General features: G+C 32.5%; 1 protein-coding gene across 9 annotated transcripts in view; it reads right to left on the bottom strand.

Moving 5' to 3' along the window:
• Positions 1-22,234, bottom strand: part of NLGN1 (neuroligin 1) — an 848,745-nt gene that overhangs the window by 453,389 nt on the left and 373,122 nt on the right. For 7 of the 9 annotated variants that reach the window (XM_086674737.1, XM_086674736.1, XM_086674735.1 and 4 more), the window contains 2 exons: positions 20,266-20,325; positions 13,757-13,909 (listed from right to left, as the gene is read on the bottom strand). In XM_086674737.1, coding sequence (XP_086530863.1) covers positions 13,757-13,909; positions 20,266-20,325 — 213 coding nt within the window. The remainder of the gene's footprint in view (positions 1-13,756; positions 13,910-20,265; positions 20,326-22,234) is intronic. The other 2 variants (XM_086674741.1, XM_086674742.1) reach the window with 1 other exon arrangement.

Genomic DNA, 22,234 nt, shown 5'->3' with positions numbered 1-22,234 from the left:
AGTTCTATTTTTATAATTGCCCCTAACATGAAATCTCACATAAGAAATTTCTTTTGAAAAAATCAGTGTTTAGAATAAATATCTTTAATTTCTCTGAAGAATTGTCATGTTTTACACCCCTTCTGATAATTACAAATAAATAAAACTTGGTAGAGTTTCCAGCTCAGAGTGCAAATCGTCAACTCAGAAAATGTTCTGAGATTACATTTTTTTGTCTTTTCCAGGTCTTCTATTTTCTCTAGACTTGATTCATTATTTACATCTGACTATAATTTTATGTATATACTCTGCATAATCTGTCACAAATACTTTCTAGAAAATGGAAGGGTAAAAACACATAAGTTTACTAAATGTGTGGTTAATTGTCTTTCTAAATATTAAGATTATATAAATTATGATAAAATATTACTAAAGGAATACATGGATAATATGCATTTGAATGCAGAATAGCCTGGGATTAGGGAAAAGTTATACATGACTGATGTGGTCCCTGTAAACATCTCCCAGAAAATAAACCCAAATATTAATTGTCAACTATAAACTGTCTATTTTGGTAAATATTGCAGATTGGCTTTAAAACAGAAGAGTCAAGGGGCACCAAGGTGACTCGGTTAAGTGTCCATTTTGGCTCAGGTCATGATCTCCCGGTTTGTGAGTTCGAGCCCCGAGTTAGGCTCTGTGCTGACAGCTCAAAGGCTGGAGCCTGCTTCAGATTCTGTGTCTCCCTCTCTCTCTGTCTCACCCCTGCTCACACTCCATCTCTCTCTCTCTCTCTCAAAAGTAAATAAAAATTTTTTAAAAAAAGAGAAGAGTCAAAAATACACTCTGAAAAACGTATTCTTTGTTGACTTTAAACAGATACAACTGTGGTATATTTCAAGGAAAAACTGTATCTAGTTAAGCATTTTTCTAATTTAGGTTAAAAAGAAAGAATGCATATTTTTTAAAGCTTATTTCATTCAAAGTAAAAAACCTTAATTCTAGCATAATTAAATGACAAAAAATCATTACATATTCTTTTCTGTCAGAAAAAAATGCTTCAAATTATAATGTTACTAACAAATCCTTTTTAATAATTTATTTCTGTTTGAGTATGTTACATAGTCTTTTAAGAGAACTGACTCTTCTAGAAAAGGTACTGCTTTGAAAAGCTCAAATGCAAAAAGCTAACAAACACCAGAACAGAAATTAGTATTTCCCTTGGATATGTCTCGTATCAGGAATATGCCTCAATCTTCAGAAAGGTTTCTAAATGGTGACTTTGTTGATACATAAATCAGTTGAGTAATACAACTTGCCCAGTATTTAGAAATTTTTCTTAAAAAAAATTAAATGTGTTGTCTTAATTGTTCTGTTAGATAAAATGGATCGGTGTGTGAGTAATCAATAGTTGAAGATCTCTCACCCCAACCTCTGTTTGTGGCAATAATTGAAAACCTGTAATTAAACTCAAAACAGGTGAAGTATCAAAAGGCAAAGAAATTATAAAATTGTTTTTACAAAAGAACAACCTTAAACTGCGTTTAAAAACATAAATTTCACAGGCCATTACATACATAAAGTCAATAGTTATCCTTTCTTTAATATTGTATATATTTTAATTCGAAGACTTGTGTTTCATCACTCTTTTTATGTTTAATCTAATTCTCATGAACACCAACCTTCTCACTCACTATATGTTGTGGAGGAAACAATTAATGTAGATCGTAAAGGTATGATAAATTCAGAAATCACTACTCAGTTTAAAATAAATTACTGTTGGGGTGCCTGGGTGGCTCAGTCGGTCAAGCGGCCGACTTCAGCTCAGGTCATGATCTCGCGGTCCGTGGGTTCGAGCCCCGCGTCGGGCTCTGTGCTGACAGCTCAGAGCCTGGAGCCTGTTTCAGATTCTGTGTCTCCCTCTCTCTGACCCTCCCCTGTTCATGCTCTGTCTCTCCCTGTCTCAAAAATAAATAAAACATTTTTAAAAAATTTAAAATAAATTACTGTTGTCATGCATTACAGTTCCAGTACCCAGGGCATTTTTCCAGAGGATCCAGGGGCTTTTCATACTACTGCAATTGGGAGCAAAGTATTGCTACCATCAACAAGACCTCACCTCATTTATGTGGGACAAGACATGAGACCTGGCATGCACATGGTTAGTAGTCTTTACTACCCACATCCTCCACTATCAGCCACTCATTCTATCTGTTCTTTATCCTAAGACATGCATATCATAAGAATAGGACAAAGTGAATTAATTTGCATGCTTATTGATTTTTGGATTATGTATGCAGAACACCCTGCAAGTCTTGAGGATATTGGAAAACCAGATTTCTATTTATTTTGTATTTATTTTCTAGTTTGGGATGCAAGGCATCTACTATATTGAGCAGTTAATATACACAAAGTAACAAGGGGAATTGGTTTTATGCATGCCAAAATGAAGGGTAGGCTGCCTAAGCTATGGAAGCAGACAGAAGAGATAAATCAGTCTGGCCTGAGATAATTTTGTAGAAGGTAGGGTGATAGCCAGGCTGTGTAGATTGAGCAAGATGACTATATTTGGCAAGTAAGCAATTGGAAATGGTCCTGGTATGCAGTGAGGAGGCTAGCCTGGCTTGAGTGTAGGACTTTCCAGAAACTAATAGAAGATAAAGTTTGCTAAGAAGAGAAGCAACACACTTTAGCAACCCTAAAATGGAAGGAAAAATCTGGAATGGATTCCAGAGTTAGTGAGAAATATTTAGAAATACAGAGCAGAGAAAAACTAAAGAAAACTGGTATTCTGTTATATTTTTAAGGATTATTTAAGGTGAGGTGCCTGGGTGGCTCAGTTGGTTAAGCATCTTGGTTTCGGCGCAGGTCATGATCTTGTATTTTGTGAGTTCTTGCCCCGCACTGACACTGTCAGCAGGGACCTGCTTGGAATTCTCTCTCTCCCTCTCTCTGCCCCTCCCCTGCTCACTTTCTCTATCTCTCTTGAAACGAATAAACTTATTTCTTTTAATTTAAGGTATTTTTAAGGTAATTTGGCATGTAAGTTTGGGTCTGGAGGCTTTAAGTCAGCTGGAAAACCTGGTAACCTAGGGTGAGTAGTTAGTAGCAACAGAAATAGAAAAAAGGAGACAAATAGAAGGTATTTTTTTAAATGAACTATGCCAATTAAAAATAGAAAGACAAAGGAAAAGGGAACAATATCCAAGTGTTCATGGAGTAAATTATTCAAGGAAGAACTTTAGAAAGAGAAAGACATTACAAGGTGTTCTGGCAGATGAAATTCCAGTATATTTTTAAGGCAAAGTATTGAAAGTGGATGAAATACCAAGGACCATGGCACTAGATAGATCATGGGAAGGTAGGGGGAGTAAGGCCTTAGTTTCTTACTGAGGGATCATCAGAGGTGGGAAAGGATCATTTGAAAGCAAGCTAAACTAGAAAGCAAAATCCGAGCCATCACTTTGTTCAGAACAAAGAGGAAAAACTTGACACTGGGTGAAGAAGATATTTATATTTCCATTTAAGAAATCATTAATGTGACTAACTTACACACTGCATGGCTTTTCTAGTCACAATAGGGCAGGTGAGGGAGAAAACCTTCAATTGTCTGTGAAAATTCCTATGATTATACTCTCATTCCATAGACCCAATAGTTAAGGGCTGGTCACTCCCCCCCTGGGATCCTTTCCCTGTTTATTGTATTTCACAGACCAATTTTGCTCATTACATTCAAATAGAGAATTTTGCCTGGTTGTTTGTGGGTGGTCTGTTTGTTTGTTTGGATTTTTGCATTTTTACCACAGCTGCTTGTTTAAATGCTTATTTAGCTTCTAAATACATCTTACATCTTTTAAAACTATTTCAAAATATTTTATCTGTCATTTAATACTTAACTTTGTAAATGCATGAGGGGAAAAAACAAACAAACAAAAAAAAAACACAACTAAGCTAGCATGAGAGGTACCAAAAAACAAAACAAACAAAACAAAACAAAACATAATGTTTCCTGAAGCCCTCATTCTACATTTCACTTCCACAAATATTCTTTTTCTTGACATCCTCATCTTTTTGAAAACACAACTTACCAAAATTTGTACGAATAGCTTTGTTGGTTTGTTTCATGTCGATCTGCCTTACATACTTTGAAATCCAGAGAGGAAGGATTGAGTCTGATGTCTGATATATATATTATTTTATATATATTTTTTGAATTGTGAACACCGACCACCCCAACTCCTGGGAACCTGTAGTGGGCACTTATCAAATACTTGTGAATTAATGAGTGAATAAATGAATGACTGAGTTAAGATGATGACTTCTGCTCTGAAAAGGAAACTAAGTTTCTTTTTGCTTATGGTTTGTTAGTTGAAGTCTTTTGAGTACTTGAAGATGGTTGTCCAATTCTGGACCCAGAAGAACACCTTGAGTAGGAATGAGGGAAATTTTTATTCTGTGTTCTTAGGTCTTATTCCAAATGACTGATCTTAATGTCTCAAGAAAATCATAAATCACATACTACCAACTTCCTCCCAGGATTAATAAAAAAACAAAACAAAATTCCTTTTTAGGAAGCTAAGAGCTTAAATAAGGTCAAGGAAACATCATAATATAGTAATTTATTACAGTTTCTTATATTGGCCAGTCTCTGGAATAATACAGATCATATTGATTCACACTCCTTCAAAACAGGAATTTAAAAGATCTCTCCATAACACTGGTTTGATTCATTCCATTATTAAAGATGTAAGAAAATTAGAACCAAAATTAGTCATTTAAATAAGCAGTCGTGGTAAAAATGGAACATACTGGCTTGATCATTCCATTATCGTTCATTCCATTATTGGCAAAATGTTTATGTTGCTTTTTGTGTAAAAGACAGATTTCCATACTCACCTGAGTCAGCCAAGGCTTGGCTGGTCCCTCAATTTTCTATGAGCTAAATATTTGCCTTATTCACTGACTTTACCAAGCATCTCACTTTAATGAGGCGCAAGCCATGTTCTTTGTATCCATAGCAGATTGTCAACTTTGATCAAAGTCTAGGCCTGCTCAACACACTTTTCGAAATTCAAATCTAATCATGTCATTTATCTGCTCAAGCCCTATTATTGTTTCTCATTGTTCTTAGAAGTCCTACATCTTTAAAGAGATGCTACACAGTCCGCTGCCTGTTTTCAACCTTACCTGACACCAACTGCCCTGTACTCCAAACATTCCAGCTGGGTTTGCTCAGTCCCTTTAACATGCCAAAATTCTCTCTTCCTCCAGCTTTCACCCAGATTTTCCTCACTGCCTGAAGCTCAGCCTCACCCTCCAGTCAAGGACCACGTTGGGTTAACACCTATTGATTCTTCAGATTCACATAAATTCATTCAACAAATATTTTCTCAGCAAATCCATTATGTCAGGGACTATTTCAGATTATAGACCACCAGACAACAATAAAACAAACAATCCAAATATAAATAGGAGCTAATCAGGTATGATCATTGTAACGCAAAGAATTTTAAAAAGGAGATTACTTGTGATATGGTGGCTCTTGTTAGATTGACTGCACATGGATGGTCTCTCTGAGGAGAAACATTCAGACCAAGATCAGAAGAGCAGGAACTAGTCCCACACAGGTATAGGGAGAGGGAACAGCAAGTATAAAATATCTAAAACGGGAATGAATTTGGGGTATATAAAGAACAAAAGATGGGGGCACCTGGGTGGCTCAGTCCACTGAGCATTGGACTCTTGACCTCAGCTCAAGTCATGATCTCACAGTCTGTGACTTTAAGCCCCATATCAGGGGATCCTGCTTGGAATTCTATCTCTCTCTCTCTCTGCCCCTCTCCCCCCTCAAAACAAACAAACAAACAAACAAACAAACAAACAGGAAACAAGATGACTGGAAATGAGAGGAGCAGCATTTTGAGATGAACTAAGATATAGGTACAAGAGGTACAGACACTAAGAGATACAGATACATGATACAGATTTATGAAAGGTTTTGTCAGGTCAGGGAAGGAGTTTGAATTTTATTCTAAGTGAATAATGGAAAGCCACTAGAGGGTGGTAAGCAGAAAAGTGAGCTGATACACTTTATGTTGTAAAAAGATAATCTGGTTTTGCTGTATGGAGAATGGATTATAGGTATGGAGCAAAAATGAAAGAAGAAAATAATATAAGAGTTTCAAGGAGACTTAGTGTGGTAAAGGAGGAAAGCGAAAGAAGAAGACAGATCCAGGATGCATGGAATAATTCAGCAAGAGAAGCTGATGAATTGGATGTTGAGCATAAAGGAGAGACAAATCAGGGAAAAATCTATACAGTTTCACTTGATTATCCAGACGGATGGCAGTGCTAATGCCATCAGTACGGTGTTGAAGAGAAGACTGCCTGGGTTAGAAGCCTGGCTCCACCACTTAATGCCATTTGACCTGTCTGACTATAAATAACATACTTAACCTCTCTATTCATTTGTTTCTACACTCATAAAATTGGGAAAATAACAACCCTACCTCACAGGGTTATTGTGGAAATTTAATAATGCAATTAATGTAAACTGCTTAAAATAGCTTTTGGAATATAATAAGTCCTCAATGAGTGTGGCTACTATTGCTATTGTTGCAATTATTATAATAATTGTGGAAGACAATGAAATACACTCATGAGAAAATCAACATATTTTAGCCATTAAGGTTGAAATATTCATTAGATATCTCCATGGAGATGCTGATAGGCCAAAGTATGTAACTGTGAAGTTTTAAGGAATAGGCAGTCCTGAAGATACAGCTTTGGAAGTCTCTTCCATAGAGATGGTATTTAGAGCCATGCATGAGGTTCCCTAGGGAGACACTGTAGAGAGGAAAAGGAAGGGAGCCAACAATTCTGCATAATGGTATTTCAACATTTAGAGATCAGGGTATGAAAGAGATAGGGAAGGAGACTGAGAAGCAGCAGATAGTGAGATAGGAAGTAACCCTGGGGTGATGCCAAGAAACAGCATACTAAGAAGGGACTAGTTAACTGTCTCCAACGCAATGGAGAGATCAGGTAAGACAAGAACAGAGAAGTGGCCAAAGGAATTAACAAAATGGAGGTGCTTGGGAATCTTGACGAGGGCTTTCTCAGTAGAATATAAGAAATGGAAACTTGAATGTCACCTCCTTTGAGAAACATTTTCTGACTTTCTAGAATAGATTAACACTTGCCATTTCTCTAGTACATATCATCTAGATAATTGTAAAGAAAGTTGACTTCGCACTAAATCATCATCTATGTAAAAGATATCATTTGTATAATTATTCATTTATTTTCTATCTTGCCTAATGGCTAGTAATCTACTGGATAGCAGGGATTACATCTATCATGGTTTTCACATTATTCTCAATAACTAGTAGAATGTCTGATACATAATATTACTCAATTTATAATGAATGAATTAATTAGTTACACTACATGACTGGTTCAAAAACACAATTTTAAAGAAAACAAACTTCTTTTGACTAACACTCACACTAATCGACATGCTTACTTTCAGGTTACTTCCAAATTGTTGGAATAACTAAATAATTGTTTTTATCTCAAGCCACCTGAAATCATTTTGGAGGAAGTAGGTTGAATAAAAATAGTGAACAAATAGTGAAGCTTCTCCTGTGACATTATCTGTCTTATGTTTCTTTATTCCAAAGGACAAACAATATCTCTACTCCAGTAGCTCATTTTAGCATTCAACCTAAAATTGATTGCCATCCCATCCTTATTAAAACTGAGTTGATATAGATATTTGAGAAAAGAATTCTGTGGACCAAGTTAACTGTCCATTGCTGTCAATTGGTTTTTAGCTCTATCCTATTATGAGTGAGTGAAATCACCAAATATCTTCCTTGAATTGCATTTGATTAGGTCTTTTTATGACACTATAGAAATTGTGGACATTTATTATTATGTCCTGGCTTTTATAGAGCATTAATATAAATAATCATATACTGAGACTATATCTGTATCTTTTAAGGACATCAAAACTATCACAGGATTCCAATATTGTTCAGGGTTCCAAATATAAACAAGCTATATGATAAATTTTGCTAGAGTATAGTGTAAGAAAAAGCCGTGTATTTTTTATTGATTAATAAGTATGTTTTCTTTATCTGATTATAACAATTATGAAATACAATCCATTATCCTTTTTACTTTCCTTCTGAAAAATTAAGATATACATTTTATCTTCAATTCTAATACAGATTCATGACCTAAGTGTCTGTATCTTTTCTCTAAAGCATATGTATTCCTATATGATTTTAGCAGCCTATTTACATCTGTGTTTTTGTCACAAATTATCTCCACATTTTTGAAGTAGAAAGAGTATTAATCAAGAAAAACTGAAAGAAAGACCTTTTCTCTTCCCTTCAGTTAATCCCAGACATGATCTACTTTTCATGATCTTACTCGAATAAAATCAATCTTATGAAGAATTTTTGACTCTTCAAGGACAGCCTGACTCTCTCTTCTACCTCCCAAGAAAATATTTGGATCATCTTATAAAATCTTATATTTTATTATACATTGATCTCAAATATAAGGTCACATGTAAAGATTTTTATTTGTTTTAGGATTTATAGCCAAACAGAAATAAAAACAACGCAAAAAAATAAAAACAAAAAGACAAAACAAAAACCAAGAATAATGACCAAACATTGTGCATCTTCAGAAATTAATATGCTTTTTTCTTTTTTAAATTTTTTTCCTTTAATGTTTATTTATTTTTGAGAGAGAGAGAGAGAGCACGAGCAGGGGCCGGGGTGCAGAGAGAGGGAGACACAGAATCCAAAGCAGGTTCCAGGCTCTGAGCTGCCAACACAAAGCCCAATGTGGGGCTTGAACCCACAAACTGGGATATCATGGGGCGCCTGGGTGGCTCAGTCTGTTAGGTGGCCGACTTCAACTCAGGTCACGATCTCAGGTCCGTGAGTTCTAGCCCCACATCGGGCTCTGTACTGACAGCTCAGAGCCTGGAGCCTGCTTCATATTCTGTGTCTCCCTCTCTCTGACCCTCCCCTGTTCATGCTCTGTCTCTCCCTGTCTCAAAAATAAATAAACGTTAAAAAAAATTTTGAAAAAAAAAAAACTGGGACATCATGACCTGAGCTGCAGTCTGTCACCCAATGGACTGAGCCAACCAGGCACCCCAACATGCTTTTCTTTTTAAATCATAAGCATAACTTAGACTTTACCAAATCTCTTTGCTGCTAGACTGCTCAGATTCAAATATGAATCTCAATCACTGCATCCATAGGGATCCATGTGATATTCTTTGCTTTTTAAAATTATAATTATAAAAATATTATTATAAATACGGAAAAGAATGTCAATTATTGTTATCTAGTGAATGTTTATTTCTCCCCTCTATTAGATTGAAACTGTCTAAAGATAAGTACTATATTGTTCTTACTTTTTATCCCTCATAGAAGATGTATGTTATTGGAGCAAGTACTATATATTTGATAACTGAGCACCACCAAAGTTATAGTTAAAGTTATAGTTCTTTCACTTGTCTAATAATACTTGAAGTATTATCATAAGGTAGAGAATATAGTTATAAGAATCAACAAATTTCATCAGCCATTTCTAATAGAATAAAAATTAATTCAGGTGTTCATTAAAGTTGATATGCAGTAAAGTTAAAAAAAAAAAAAAAAACTTGTGTTTTAAATGATTTAGCCCTGCATTATAAAGTAAGCTAAGTGTAATTGCATTATATTATTGTGTGATTGCTAAGTGTAATTGCTAAGTTTACATTGCATTAAAAAGTAAGTTAAGTGTAATTCTTCAAATACAAGTATGTACACTTCAAACTTTTTCACCAGACATTAGACTGCTAAAACTTGCCAAATTTCAGATAGATATCGGTACTTCCAAAGTCTTTAAAACAATTGTTTTCTAATCTAAATCATATAGGTTAGAATTATGAACACATAATTGCCTCCAAAATATCCATATAAAGATCCAAGTAACATTAAATTTCCATCAGATAAAAATTGTGTTTGCCTAAATTAGATCCTAACAATGGTATAAAACTTTTTCATTTTCTCTAAAAATAACTCTTAAATTCACTCTAAATTTAAAGAGGCAGTTGAAACACATTTTTAACACTAATTTAGTTGATATGTTTTTTATTTTTGAGATTTGAAAATATAGCATTTAGATAGTTTCTATTTTCAAGTGTTAATTGCACAATACCCCATCCTAATAGTGTGAGATTTATTTCATATTTCCTTCCGGTTCTTGTTCATAAGTACATATGTTTATCTTATTTAGAACCATAATATTTAATATTATTTCCCCCCTAAGGCTTTTAAGGACATATGATCAAAACACTTCTCCCTAAATTTCCATTATGGTACTTTTATTAACTATACACTATAATATTAAAAATAAGTCCATTAACAATGATTTTAAATGTATTTTAAAAAACTATGCAACAATGTACTAAATAACAGAGGATGATGAGTTAAAGCTGGCTAAGGACAAAGAATGTGTACAACCAGAAGTGAAAGAAAGTCTAAATGTTCACTGGACGGGTGAGACTGAAGAGATAGGGTTGCAGAGAGCTCGAAGACAAAACAGGGGAAGTGAGATTAGCAGGCAGAGCCCTGCTCTTTTTTTCAACCTTTCCTCCCCTTCCCTTTTTTTCAAACTTATTAGCAGTGTTTCTTATGATCATAATAGTGATAGTCTATGTTACCACTCTAAAGGAAACCCCAAAACAGTCTCGGTTGATAAACTAACTCCCACTTATTCCTAGCTTCGTTAGAACAATGCTACAATAGGAGATCTTTTTGTCTTCTATGCCACTTTATTTTGCAGTGAACAAAATCTTATTTTCAACATGAAATGCTTTAAACTGGAACCTTGCCTCTAGATAGCTGTATGAATTTTATTACCAAAACATTACCACATTTTTAGTTATTGCTAAAACAAACAAACAAATAAAACCTGTAATATTTCTCCTCTGGGATGGCAAAATCAATCAACACTAATTACATTACCTGTTTCAGACATCTTGATTTTTTTCTGCAAGTCTTCTGAGAGCAATAGTCTTGTAATTAGCTAAATTGTACACTGAACCCCAAAATTCATATTCTTCATACCAAAGCATCCAAACCAAAACACAGATCAAGATTTCCTCCAATGTGGAACCAAATCTTATCTTCTACTTAATTTCCAACACTCCCAAATGCAAACTAAACGCAATAATTTTGGATCCCATACCCAAGAAACCTTGGCTTACCTTGTTACTATTAGACAAATTATTAACAACAAAACCCTATAATCTTTATTGTTGTAGATCACCTGTCAGATGAGCTGTTGATCTGGTTGTAGTATACTACACATGCTAAGTATACTGAAACGAATGTTTCAATAATTTATTTTTCATGAACTAATTCACTTAAATATATTTTCACAAAGCCCAATACATATTTTAGGAACAAAGTGACCAGAATATACCTGTTCCAGAACTAGTATCCCAAAAGGCATCTAAAATTGTTCACCAACAGAGTTTCGTGCTTTATCATGTTGAGAGGTCTAGAAAGGACACCTGATTCTTAATGCTGATTATTAGTGAGCAACAAAGGAGCCAACTGAAAGTTAAACCCTAAACTGAAGTACAGCAGAACAAATATTTAGCACTGAGAAAATTATCCATCATCAACACCAACTCTGTTTGCCATTTCACAGACCAAGCAACTGATCAATTTCTTCATTTTTTAGCTGGTTAGTCTACTGTCCTGCATTTCAATCATTCAGAGCATGGAGTTTACAGATAGGATATGAGCACAAATACCGGATTCAAATTGGACCAAAATCAAGTCCTCATCAATTCTGAATACATTAAAAAAAACAGGCAAAGATTTAGTAACATAACAGCTTGTTTTATGGAATCTTACTTTATGTGCGTACAACTAAACAAAGTGAGGCAACATAAAGTATGGCCAAAAGATTTTTTTTAAATAAAATAAATATATATGATTAAGTGCATGGTGAAGTTCTTGAAAACATTGCGGTCACAATTCGGCATTAAATTTTAAATTTTCAACTGGCAAACTGTTGACTGCTTTGGGATTTTCAATTTGAAAATTTCATAAGAAACTTGAGAATATAAACAACTGAGCTATAAATAATACTTAAAGTTAAATGTATTAAAATTTATTAATTAAGTGTATTAAATAATTAAAATTAAATGTATTAAAATGTTAAAAATTCTTGCATTACAGTCTTGCATAAAAAACAAATGACAACACTAGGATATTTAAAGTTAAGAAGATGATTATGAACAGCTCTTTATATATCTTTCTAATATACAGTTTCATTGGTGGGAAAACACACATTCCTGCTCACTGAAATTATTAGAACATCCGAAGCAATGCCTGATTAGACACTATGGGAAACTAATGTGTATTTGAAAAATGTTACAGAAATATTTTATACCTAAGTTTGCCACGTTATATCTATTGTCTGCCATACTCCAAATTCAAAATAGAAAACCAGAAAGAGATCAAGATTTCACTTTGCAGGGCTAAAATATCTCCTTCCCCAAGACATGTAAAATTGATTCAAAAAAATTATTCTTTTTTTTATATTTTGAGATTGGCATGAACATAGGCTTATGATTACATAGAAGTAACTAACACTGAAGAAGAAAACAAAACTGATTCTCAATGGCCAAAATATATGATATGAACAATTATTATAAAAGAAAATCCTACTTAAATTGCTTTTTCAAAATCTTTTAAAGAATGAGAGTGAGGTCCTTCTTTGTGTGCAAATAACAGTATAAATTGTATACATTTAAAAAATGTATAGTATGTGATAAGACTTTAAGAACAATTAAGATTTAAAAGATAAAATCTTTTGTGATCAATTGTACTCTTTTAGCAAATACTCTTAACTAATATACCACAATAAAGGTGTTTTATTAAATGATAAAGTAATTTCACTCCTGAGATTGTGGCAATACTATGAAAATATACTTACACAAGTAGAATATCAGGTTTATCTTTTAATAATGGTTTGTTATTACATAAAACAGTATTTCAGAGTGCTTGATAAGTTATTTTGAAAATAGTATTTCCTTATATTTTCTTCAAACCAAGAATCTCCAATTTGATTTTGTTTTACATATATATATATATATAATTGACTTGAACTCTTTATCACTTTATGATATCAACACATGTTTTCCAAATCAAATATTTCAATATAAATGCATTGAGACAAATATTTTTAATTCTTATCTGACCAGCTTTTTAAAAACCCAAACCTATACCACAATGACAATCATTCCCCAAAGCCAGTCCATCCACATATTCTCAGAGACTATAAACTTGTTTCTAAGCTCATGTCAAATTTCAGACAATTTTATGGCATTGTAAAAAAGAAAAGTAGAAGGGAAAATTTGTCCAGGGACTAATTTTTCTTTAGAAAGGCCCTGACGTTGTTGCCTTTCACAGTTCTGTAAAGTGAAACCAGGAAATACATTACTCAACAATGTGAATAATTTCAGTACCTTTTACTTTCAAATTTTAAAATCAACCCTGTCTTTCATCACGTAATTTATGAACATACTTATAGAATTTATTAAAAATATCAAAAAATTTGGTTCAAACAAAATCAACAAGCATAGAACAATGAGTGAAACAAAGCAAAGCAAAACAAAATGAGTCAAAAGCAAAACTATCACATACTTCATGGATTAATGGTGAAAAGAAAAGAAGAGACTTCTTACCAAGTACCCCAAGTCGATAGTTGACTGTGATGACGATCACATTGCCATAACTTGCCAAGACACTCCCATCATATAAATTTCCAGTACCTTCCATATATGAGCCTCCATGGATATACACCATCACTGGTTTGGGACCCCCACTGTCCCGAATATCTGAAAAACAAATGGTTGGCAATTGTTCTTATCCTCAAAAAACACACATCATGAAACAGAGAATAAATTTTCCATTTTAGGGACGAAAGAGTATGATTTTAATACAGTTATTTAAATTGCTGTTTTGTTAAAGTGTTTCTTCAGCAACTCATATAATGAGCTATTGTAAAGGAGAGCAATAGATATCCACTGTTTTCCGATAAAATTCCGTTAAAAACTATAATCTGAATTTCAAAACTTGGACAAATTGAAAATAGGTGCTTTTTGATTGATTTCTAAAGTGACAGTAGAACAAAAAGAAAGAATGATAATAGTTCTTAGAACTATTTTTTTTTAATGTTCTCGACCTCATATGGAATTTATGAACCATATACTAAGGACAATGTTATCACTGCTATTGTGAATAAAACACTCTGTTTTTTCATTTCTTATTTACTATAAGGATTTTATTAAATGCATAATGATTATATTGAATAATTTATGCTCTAACTTGTGAACATAATTATAACACTGTGTTATAGGTTGCAGGAAGTTTCATTTCACGACTCAAGTATTAACTGGCAAATGAATGTTTGGGTAATAACGTCTGTATTTTTGTTGTTGCACTTAGGGGACTGTCACTTAAATGATATTTTTTAGTTAAGTCTGTGTTATCCGCCCAATTCACCTACTCTACCCTTTGGAAGAAGAAAACAGACTAAATTATACTTTTCACCTCTTTGTGTAATATTGTACTCTTCTTAATCCCACTTTGGCTCTCTGATTTTGTCTTGTAGACATGAAACAGAATATACCTAAGTCCAGGTGTCAAGTGCAAAATTTAAGATGATGTTAAAATGATTTCTACAGCTCTGAGTTTTAATCAACTGTGTTTGCTTTTCTAAGATACTATTCCCAAATTTTGTAGTTTTCAGTAAGGATTTCAGTAAGAAATGATATATAAGGGAACCATAAGATAATTTTAATAGATATTAAAAATGCCCTAATCTCTAGAGAAATACATGCTTAACTTTGTATTGGCAAACACGGTGTTAACTATTATATATTAAAATATTATATATGTATGTATATGATTATGAACATTCACATACATACATACATATATAAAACATTACTATTCTATAATAGCTCATTATCTCTTCTACTTACAATTGAAACAAAATTAGATCAAGTGTATTATCTTCTTGTTAATGCCAATATTAGAAGTGTCATTTAAAATTATAGTTTTGTTCCTTTGCCTTTGACATTTTTTGGTCAAACTTAAATTTCCTATCTTTGCAGTTGAGGTTTCTGCTTTCAGAATGGCTAATATAATACGAACTGATTGAAAAATCTGATGATTATTTAGGTGCTGCTTTACATTTCCTGTGAAAAGGATGACTAATATAAATGTGCCCATTTTTCTACTGTAATAACAAAGTGATTTTCTTAAATGAAAAATTCCTTTTAGGATCAGGAATTGCAACTCAACTCATTTGTCCAGATTTTCAAATTGGGGAAATAAGCTCATTGCAGAATTTAGAGACTTTTTAAAAAGACTATTTTAAATTTGACTTAATACTAGCATATGAATTTACCATAAGCCCACCACTCCCAAGGGCGTACTTGAGAAGAATGTCTTACTTTTAAGTGGTAGAGGAGGATACTTTGACATAGAAACTATCCACTAGACACAGTTCATTTCGAAGAAAAATCTAAATTTATTTTCTCCTTAAATCCTTGGGAGGGAAAATGGTATTCACTCATTTGTAAAGATTTGAGGGCTTGTGGAGATGTTAGGCTTACACAGAGAAAACAATCCTTTGGAAATTTTGAAACTATCCTCCATTTTTAAATACCTGTTTGCTACATACAGTTTTAGCTTATTTTTCTAGTATGGCTGGCACTGAAGAAGCAATAATAAATTATTAAACTGAAATCATTAACTGACTGTTCACAGCAGACACTGTACTCTGCTAATTGTATGCTTGTAGGTAGCACAGAGGGAGGCTGTTTCAGAATTCTTCTTTAATTAAAATTACATAGAATTACAAAGCACCAACTGTGAACAGTAATGAAATCTTGGTAGAACCATTCTGTTCACCTGGAAAACAATACAGGCACACATTGAGAAGACATGCCACATTTTATACTTAATAACAGAATGAAGTGGACATTGTCAGGAAACACTGAAAATATGACAGTACATCCTAGGAGCCTTTTGAGTGGTGTCTCTTTATTTTTCTTTGAAAATTCAGACTTGAAAGAATTACTGATAGTTTGGGCCCATTCTCATTTCCATTTTGTCTTTTCAAACTTCTCAAAGATTTCAGCCTTGTCTAAGAACTTAATATGTTAAGCTCTTTTCCAGAAAGGTACATGAAATTTGAATGCTATGTTCTGAACAGTATTTCTTTTTTTTTGAAGTAATCCTGAAGCTAATTCTATATGGGGTATTAATTAATAAAATAAGTAAAATTACTGTATGTAACACCCCTTAAAATTACTGATAGTTTGGAAAGATGCCATATTTCTATTACAGAACAATTGGTATTCTATGATAGTGTTTATACAGAGGTCTACCCTAGACTTTATTTTCTTCATAGTATACAGTCTTTTTGATGCAAATGTAAGTCGTAAATAGTTTAAATAGCATAATAATATAATGATAAATATAAATAGCTTAAGTTGTATTTATATTTCCTTTGTTTTTTTATACAGAATCTTTATAAGTGAGACTAATATATCAGATAGCTTACTATTGAATACTATTTGCTAATGCCATTCTTTTAATAATAAAATTTGGGGGAGCCATTATGTCTTTCATGCAAATGTATTAGATGTCCTTTAGTAATTGCTAATGAATTTATTAGAGCTAAGTCATCCTTCTAAAACGTGTCTAATATTTTTCTTTATAAATAAGGTGAATTTCACCTAAAATTTCTGACTTTGCCTAAACAGCTGCTACTGACTTTACTAAAATCAAACCCGCTCTCAGAGCCTTAAGCACTAGTTCAGGTACAGTGAAAAGACCAATGTTCATAACGCATATTTATATTTTCCATTATATGCATTTTTTAAGGCTTTACCAAACATCTAAATCTCTGAAAAGAGTAGGATGGTAAGGGGGAAATATTACACGGAAGGTTATTTTTTATGGTAAGAAAGTATTTAAGTGTTTCAAGTTAAAAAAATTAATAAACTTGGAATCTGAGTAAATATCTCGATTTTAAATTTTAGTAGCTATTTTACCTTTCTGATAAAAAGTTTAAGCCAACGTGGCAAGTGCCAATAGTTCTAGAGCAATTAATGGGGATTTATTTGTGCCTGGCAACCAGGGTTTGGAAATCACTACTCTCCTTAATGGTCTTAATGAATATTTATTAGTCACATAACTCCTTAAACAAGTTTAGCGGTTTCCTTTTTCTTAAAAAAAACTCATGAAGTTTTTAATTGCCCATAATTTAGAGGTTTTGGCATTTAAAAGTTTTTAAAATGTGGGGTAGTGCTGCAATTAAATTTTTCTCTGATACATTTAAAGATATTTCAAGATATTTTTTGTGCCCCTCTTTACTGAATTTACCAACCTCAGTTACCAACTTCATTCCAAACCAGCAAAAGAATATAGAAGTGTTGACTGAATATAATTCTTAGTTTAAAAGTGTATAAAAATCTACAAGAGCAATTTTTAAAAGGCTCTGTGTAGAATATAAAATTGCATTTGAATACTGAAATATTAATATCAAGGTATTCTTAGCACAATTAAAAACATTTAAACATCTCTTAAATTCCCAAAATAAATTGGTAGAAATCTCGGGTGTTGCTTTGACCCACTTTTATCACTTCAGATTAGTCTTTTTGGAACCATGGAAATAGTCTATGAAATATGTAGTTTTTTGAGGTATTATAAAACACAAATGAAAAGTGATACAATTGTGTCTGGCCTAAAATTAGCAAAAGAATAACGGTAAAGACACAAAGGAGAATAGGAAGTTACAATCGTGCTCCACTGAGAAGCATGATTTGGGTTAGTTTAAGTGAATGAGGGGCACACCCCAGTCAATGCCTCTGGTAGCCTCTGAATGCGGTGGCTGTCATAGGAACCTTGAAATCTAGTAAAGGATTTGGGTTATCAGGGAGTAATGGAGAATGGGTAACTAGACTTTTGACTAAAGTAAAAGGAATAATTTATCAAGTAGTTTATATTTGTTTGCTTTATGTCTAGTGATGTTGATTTAACATTTGGAACAAATTAAATGTGAAAGTTGGCCTTGATTTTTATTCACACTCACATCTACAAAATAATTGTAAAAGGAATTGAATAGAAGATGCTCAGACTTTTCTACAAAGGTTTTTTTTAATCCTAAAAGAAATTGATTTATCTTTCTTGTCTTCTAAACAATTGCCCAAAACGACAGCACAGAGGAATAGACTCAACTTGAATTGACTGCTCTTACATTCTACACTTTTGAGCATTTAAAAATATTTATTGATTTGATAACTCTTGTGACTAACTGGCTCAGTACTTAATCTGCCAATTTAAACAGGAGTTTAGTACATTTTTAATGGCTATTTAAAAATGTTAAATGTGCTTCAAAATAGGTCTATAAAATAGATTCACATTTACAGGGCTTAGCTCACTATGGTGGCTCAGAGGTATCTTTTGTAAACATGTAAATGTCTTACTTGATACATTTTACCAAAAGAAAAGAAGTACATTAAGTCAGCAATCAAAATATCTTTTTAAATAGGAAAACTATGTGTACTGACCTTGTAAGTACTTTCAGATAATTTGGAGTTTACAAGTCTACACACTAAGAAGTCCTTTATATTTAAGTATTATTTTAGATAACAAATGTCTAAGAGTTAAGAATTTTCAAAGTTAAGAATTTTCTCAACAAATCTCAAAGCCCCTAAGTGGAAGCAGCCTTCTTAGCTGTGAGAACAAAGTCAATAAATGTGTTGAATGTTTAAAAACTTCAGATTTCCAACAGTGTTTTTAAAAATCAAAATTTGCATTTTGACATTATAAGTTTATTCTTAGCAATTTAGCATTCAAAGTGATAACTCTTGGACAGTTTTAGTGATTTATTTCAAATATTAATGACGGCTTTGTGTTTAATCTTTAATCCACTGTGGGGTTCAGGGTAAACATATTTTTAATCAAAGGTCATCAATTTCATTTAATCAAAATATTTCTTGAATGTTATAAAAATATGAAAACACAATAATATTTTTAAGCTTTCAATACTTCACCTTCAATTTTCTACTATGAGGTAGTTTATTAAATATATATGTCAACGAAAATAATTCAAATTGTTTAGTAAGGATGCATTCATTCATAGTTGTAACTCATGGAGATAGTATTTCTGCTGGTCTGCTTGTGGATTTATTTTCTTTTGAAAAACCATTCTCCCATATTATTAATATTTTTATGAAATTTAATTTCTAGGGTTCTGGGAGTTACTTTTAAGCCTGGGATTACATTAGTCACTTCTCTGAGAATCATAACTAGGGTAGCATTAAAAAAAAAAAAGTCCTAATTGGAATGAAGGTGAACTGAAAATATCAGTGGACACTCCACCTAACACCAGATAAAGGGACACAGTGGCAGAAGAAATGTCAAATCAATCCAGCAAGTACTTACATTTATAGAGTATATCAGATTGTACATCGTAAGAAAGTTAGAAAGAGAAAACAATTTTGATATTAGCAAAGTAGGAAATATTTTACTGCTTATAGCTGGCAACACTTTGAAAATCAGAACATTTCCAGTTGCCGGTCTAGAAATTATCTAAATAGGCGGAATACCTTTATCTATACAATTAAATTTATTAACATAATATTTAAGCAAATCAACAGAAAACAGTATTTTTGTCATCTAAATTATATTGCTCAAGAAACACTTTAGTTTTCCTTCATTTTATTGGGTATGGGGTTCTTTTTAAACAAATATCATATGTAAAAATGAAACACATTTTGATATTGGGTAAAATGTTTACATATATTAGAAAACATGCAAAATGGGTACAAAGAGACTACAGGGGAGAGATTGTTAGTTCAAAGAATATGGACAAATTTCAGTCAAAACATGGGATGAAACATATCAAAAGTCAGTTCAAGAAAACAAAAAAAAAAAATGCCCCTCTTTCTAAAACATTTCAATGGTTGGCATCAAAATGTAAAACTTAACATTCATTTTGAAAAAAAATTAAAAATGTATATTTATATGTAACAACAAGCAAGAAGACAAAACACATCAAAAACGGGAATTAAAAACAACTCTTCAAAAAAAGACAAGAAGTAAAAAAATAGAAAGGGGTGGAAAAAGTGATCGAGGCCGTTGTCATGCAAATAGATTTGGTGGAAAAAAATACCTTCATCTTCCGCACCGTCATTATCACCTAAATCATCTGTCTGTTTCTTTGTAAGGGGACCTAGGATTGAGAACGGAGAAATGGAGGGAAAAAAAAAAAAGACAATTCAAGAATAAACAAGACTGAGGGGGAAAAAATAAATGTAAATATTAAAATTCTCAAGGGTATTTCCAAAAAGAGCAGGGAAGTGGTTACGTCAAAGTGATTATCTATTTTGTTTAAGGAAAAAAAAAAAAAAAAAAAGAATCCCTTTCCCCAAAATATCTTATAGAAGATTTGGTTTGTGAATATATCCAGCATAAAAAATACATTATGGTTTGAAACTCAAGTCATAAGCAAAGGAAATTATTTTTTTTAAATATCTACTGCATATAAAAAAGTAAACAGTTTTAGCTGAAAGAACTTAATTTATTCAGTGTCTTTTCTAATTTGAATTGGTGACAACAATAAAGTAGGCCAAACTCGTCTTTAATTTGGGACAATATAATAACATTAGGGAAAACAGAGATATGAACATTTTTACAGTGTTTTTTTTTCTTTTTTTTCTCCTGTTTTTTCTTATAAGAGCGTTAACACTTGGATTTTACACATTTTTATATCATACATTTTTCGAAACTGTGACTTTAAAATTACTTGTCATAAAACAAATATTTCCCCATTTGTTTTAATTAAATATTAGCTGTGGACTTAAGACATTTGCAGCCTGCACAAAAATATGAACAGATAATCTCATCACTCTGTAGAGAAAGCTACTATCATTAGAAGTCAGTGTTTAGTTATTAAGGAAGTTACAGAGTCAGGCCTTATATTTCATAAGCAATTTAGTAATATAACAGAATTGTGCCCTTGTGCAATTTCATGTCCAGTAGAGTTATTTATAATGGAATCATCTTTTAGGATAATAATTGCATTAAAACACTGTGAATGTTTAATAAATGTTTTATTATACTTAACAATACTAATTTGCTAAAATAAAGAAGCACACCAAAGGGGAAGCCAAAGGCCATGTGAAAGTAATTTTAAGTGTCACATTATTGACATATTCAGCACAATGAAAAAGCAAGTGAAGCCCCACATTTCTTTTTGTTTCCACAACCATTTAATTTGTATGACATTTCATAATCCTCATGCAAAAAGCAATCATTACAAACACAGGACACTCAAGTTAAAAGACAGCCAAACACAGCAATAAGCAAGAGAATTTTGTCATGCATAAAATAAGAGTCATAGAAAAAGGAAGGGGGAAAAAGGACTGAAAGTCATGTATTGATTTCAATAATATAAATAGAAAAGAAGCAGGCATTAACTGTAAGCACACTTCATACGGAAAGATTGTTAAACATTTCGAGAAAGATTTCTGAGTCTTTTCAGCGATTACTGTGCATTATGTTTGTAATTCAAACCATACCTATTATCACAACCCTCAAAGAATGAAAAACACCATCCCAGAAAATGGAAGAAAAAAAAAAAGAGAGAGAGAGAGAGAGATAATCCAGTTGTTTCATCAGCTCAGAGAAACATCCCTGAAAAATAGTAGTAAGTGGTAAAATCCAAAATTGTAAATGAAGAAATTAACGATGTAACTGAAGGGACCCATTGACTACTCAATTGTAAGGTCATGGTTTCAAGGTCATTCCAAATAGGGAGAAGGGGTACACAATAAATTAAGTGATACACTTTTATAGTCACTCTTGCAAGCAATCATTCCATTAAGAGAAAACCTAGATGAAAACAAGTCTATGTTAATTGACACTCAGCTATAAGTTCACAGAAATCTACGTTTCTTTAATATGACCCTGTTTAGTGGAAAAAATACCCTCAATGTTATTGGAAGTCCATGTAACAATGATGCTATTTTTCTGAAAAATAGAGGTTTTTTTTAATTTAAATTTAAAAATTACTATATCAAAAACTTTATTTGAAATAGTCCCAATTTTAAAACATCACACAAAATGTTAGGCTCATAAAA

The sequence above is a fragment of the Puma concolor genome, chromosome C2 (assembly GCF_028749965.1).
Source record: "Puma concolor isolate L17-30 chromosome C2, mPumCon1.1.hap2, whole genome shotgun sequence".
In the NCBI taxonomy this organism is placed as follows: Eukaryota; Metazoa; Chordata; class Mammalia; order Carnivora; family Felidae; genus Puma; species Puma concolor.
This window is presented reverse-complemented; position numbering and strand designations above follow the sequence as displayed.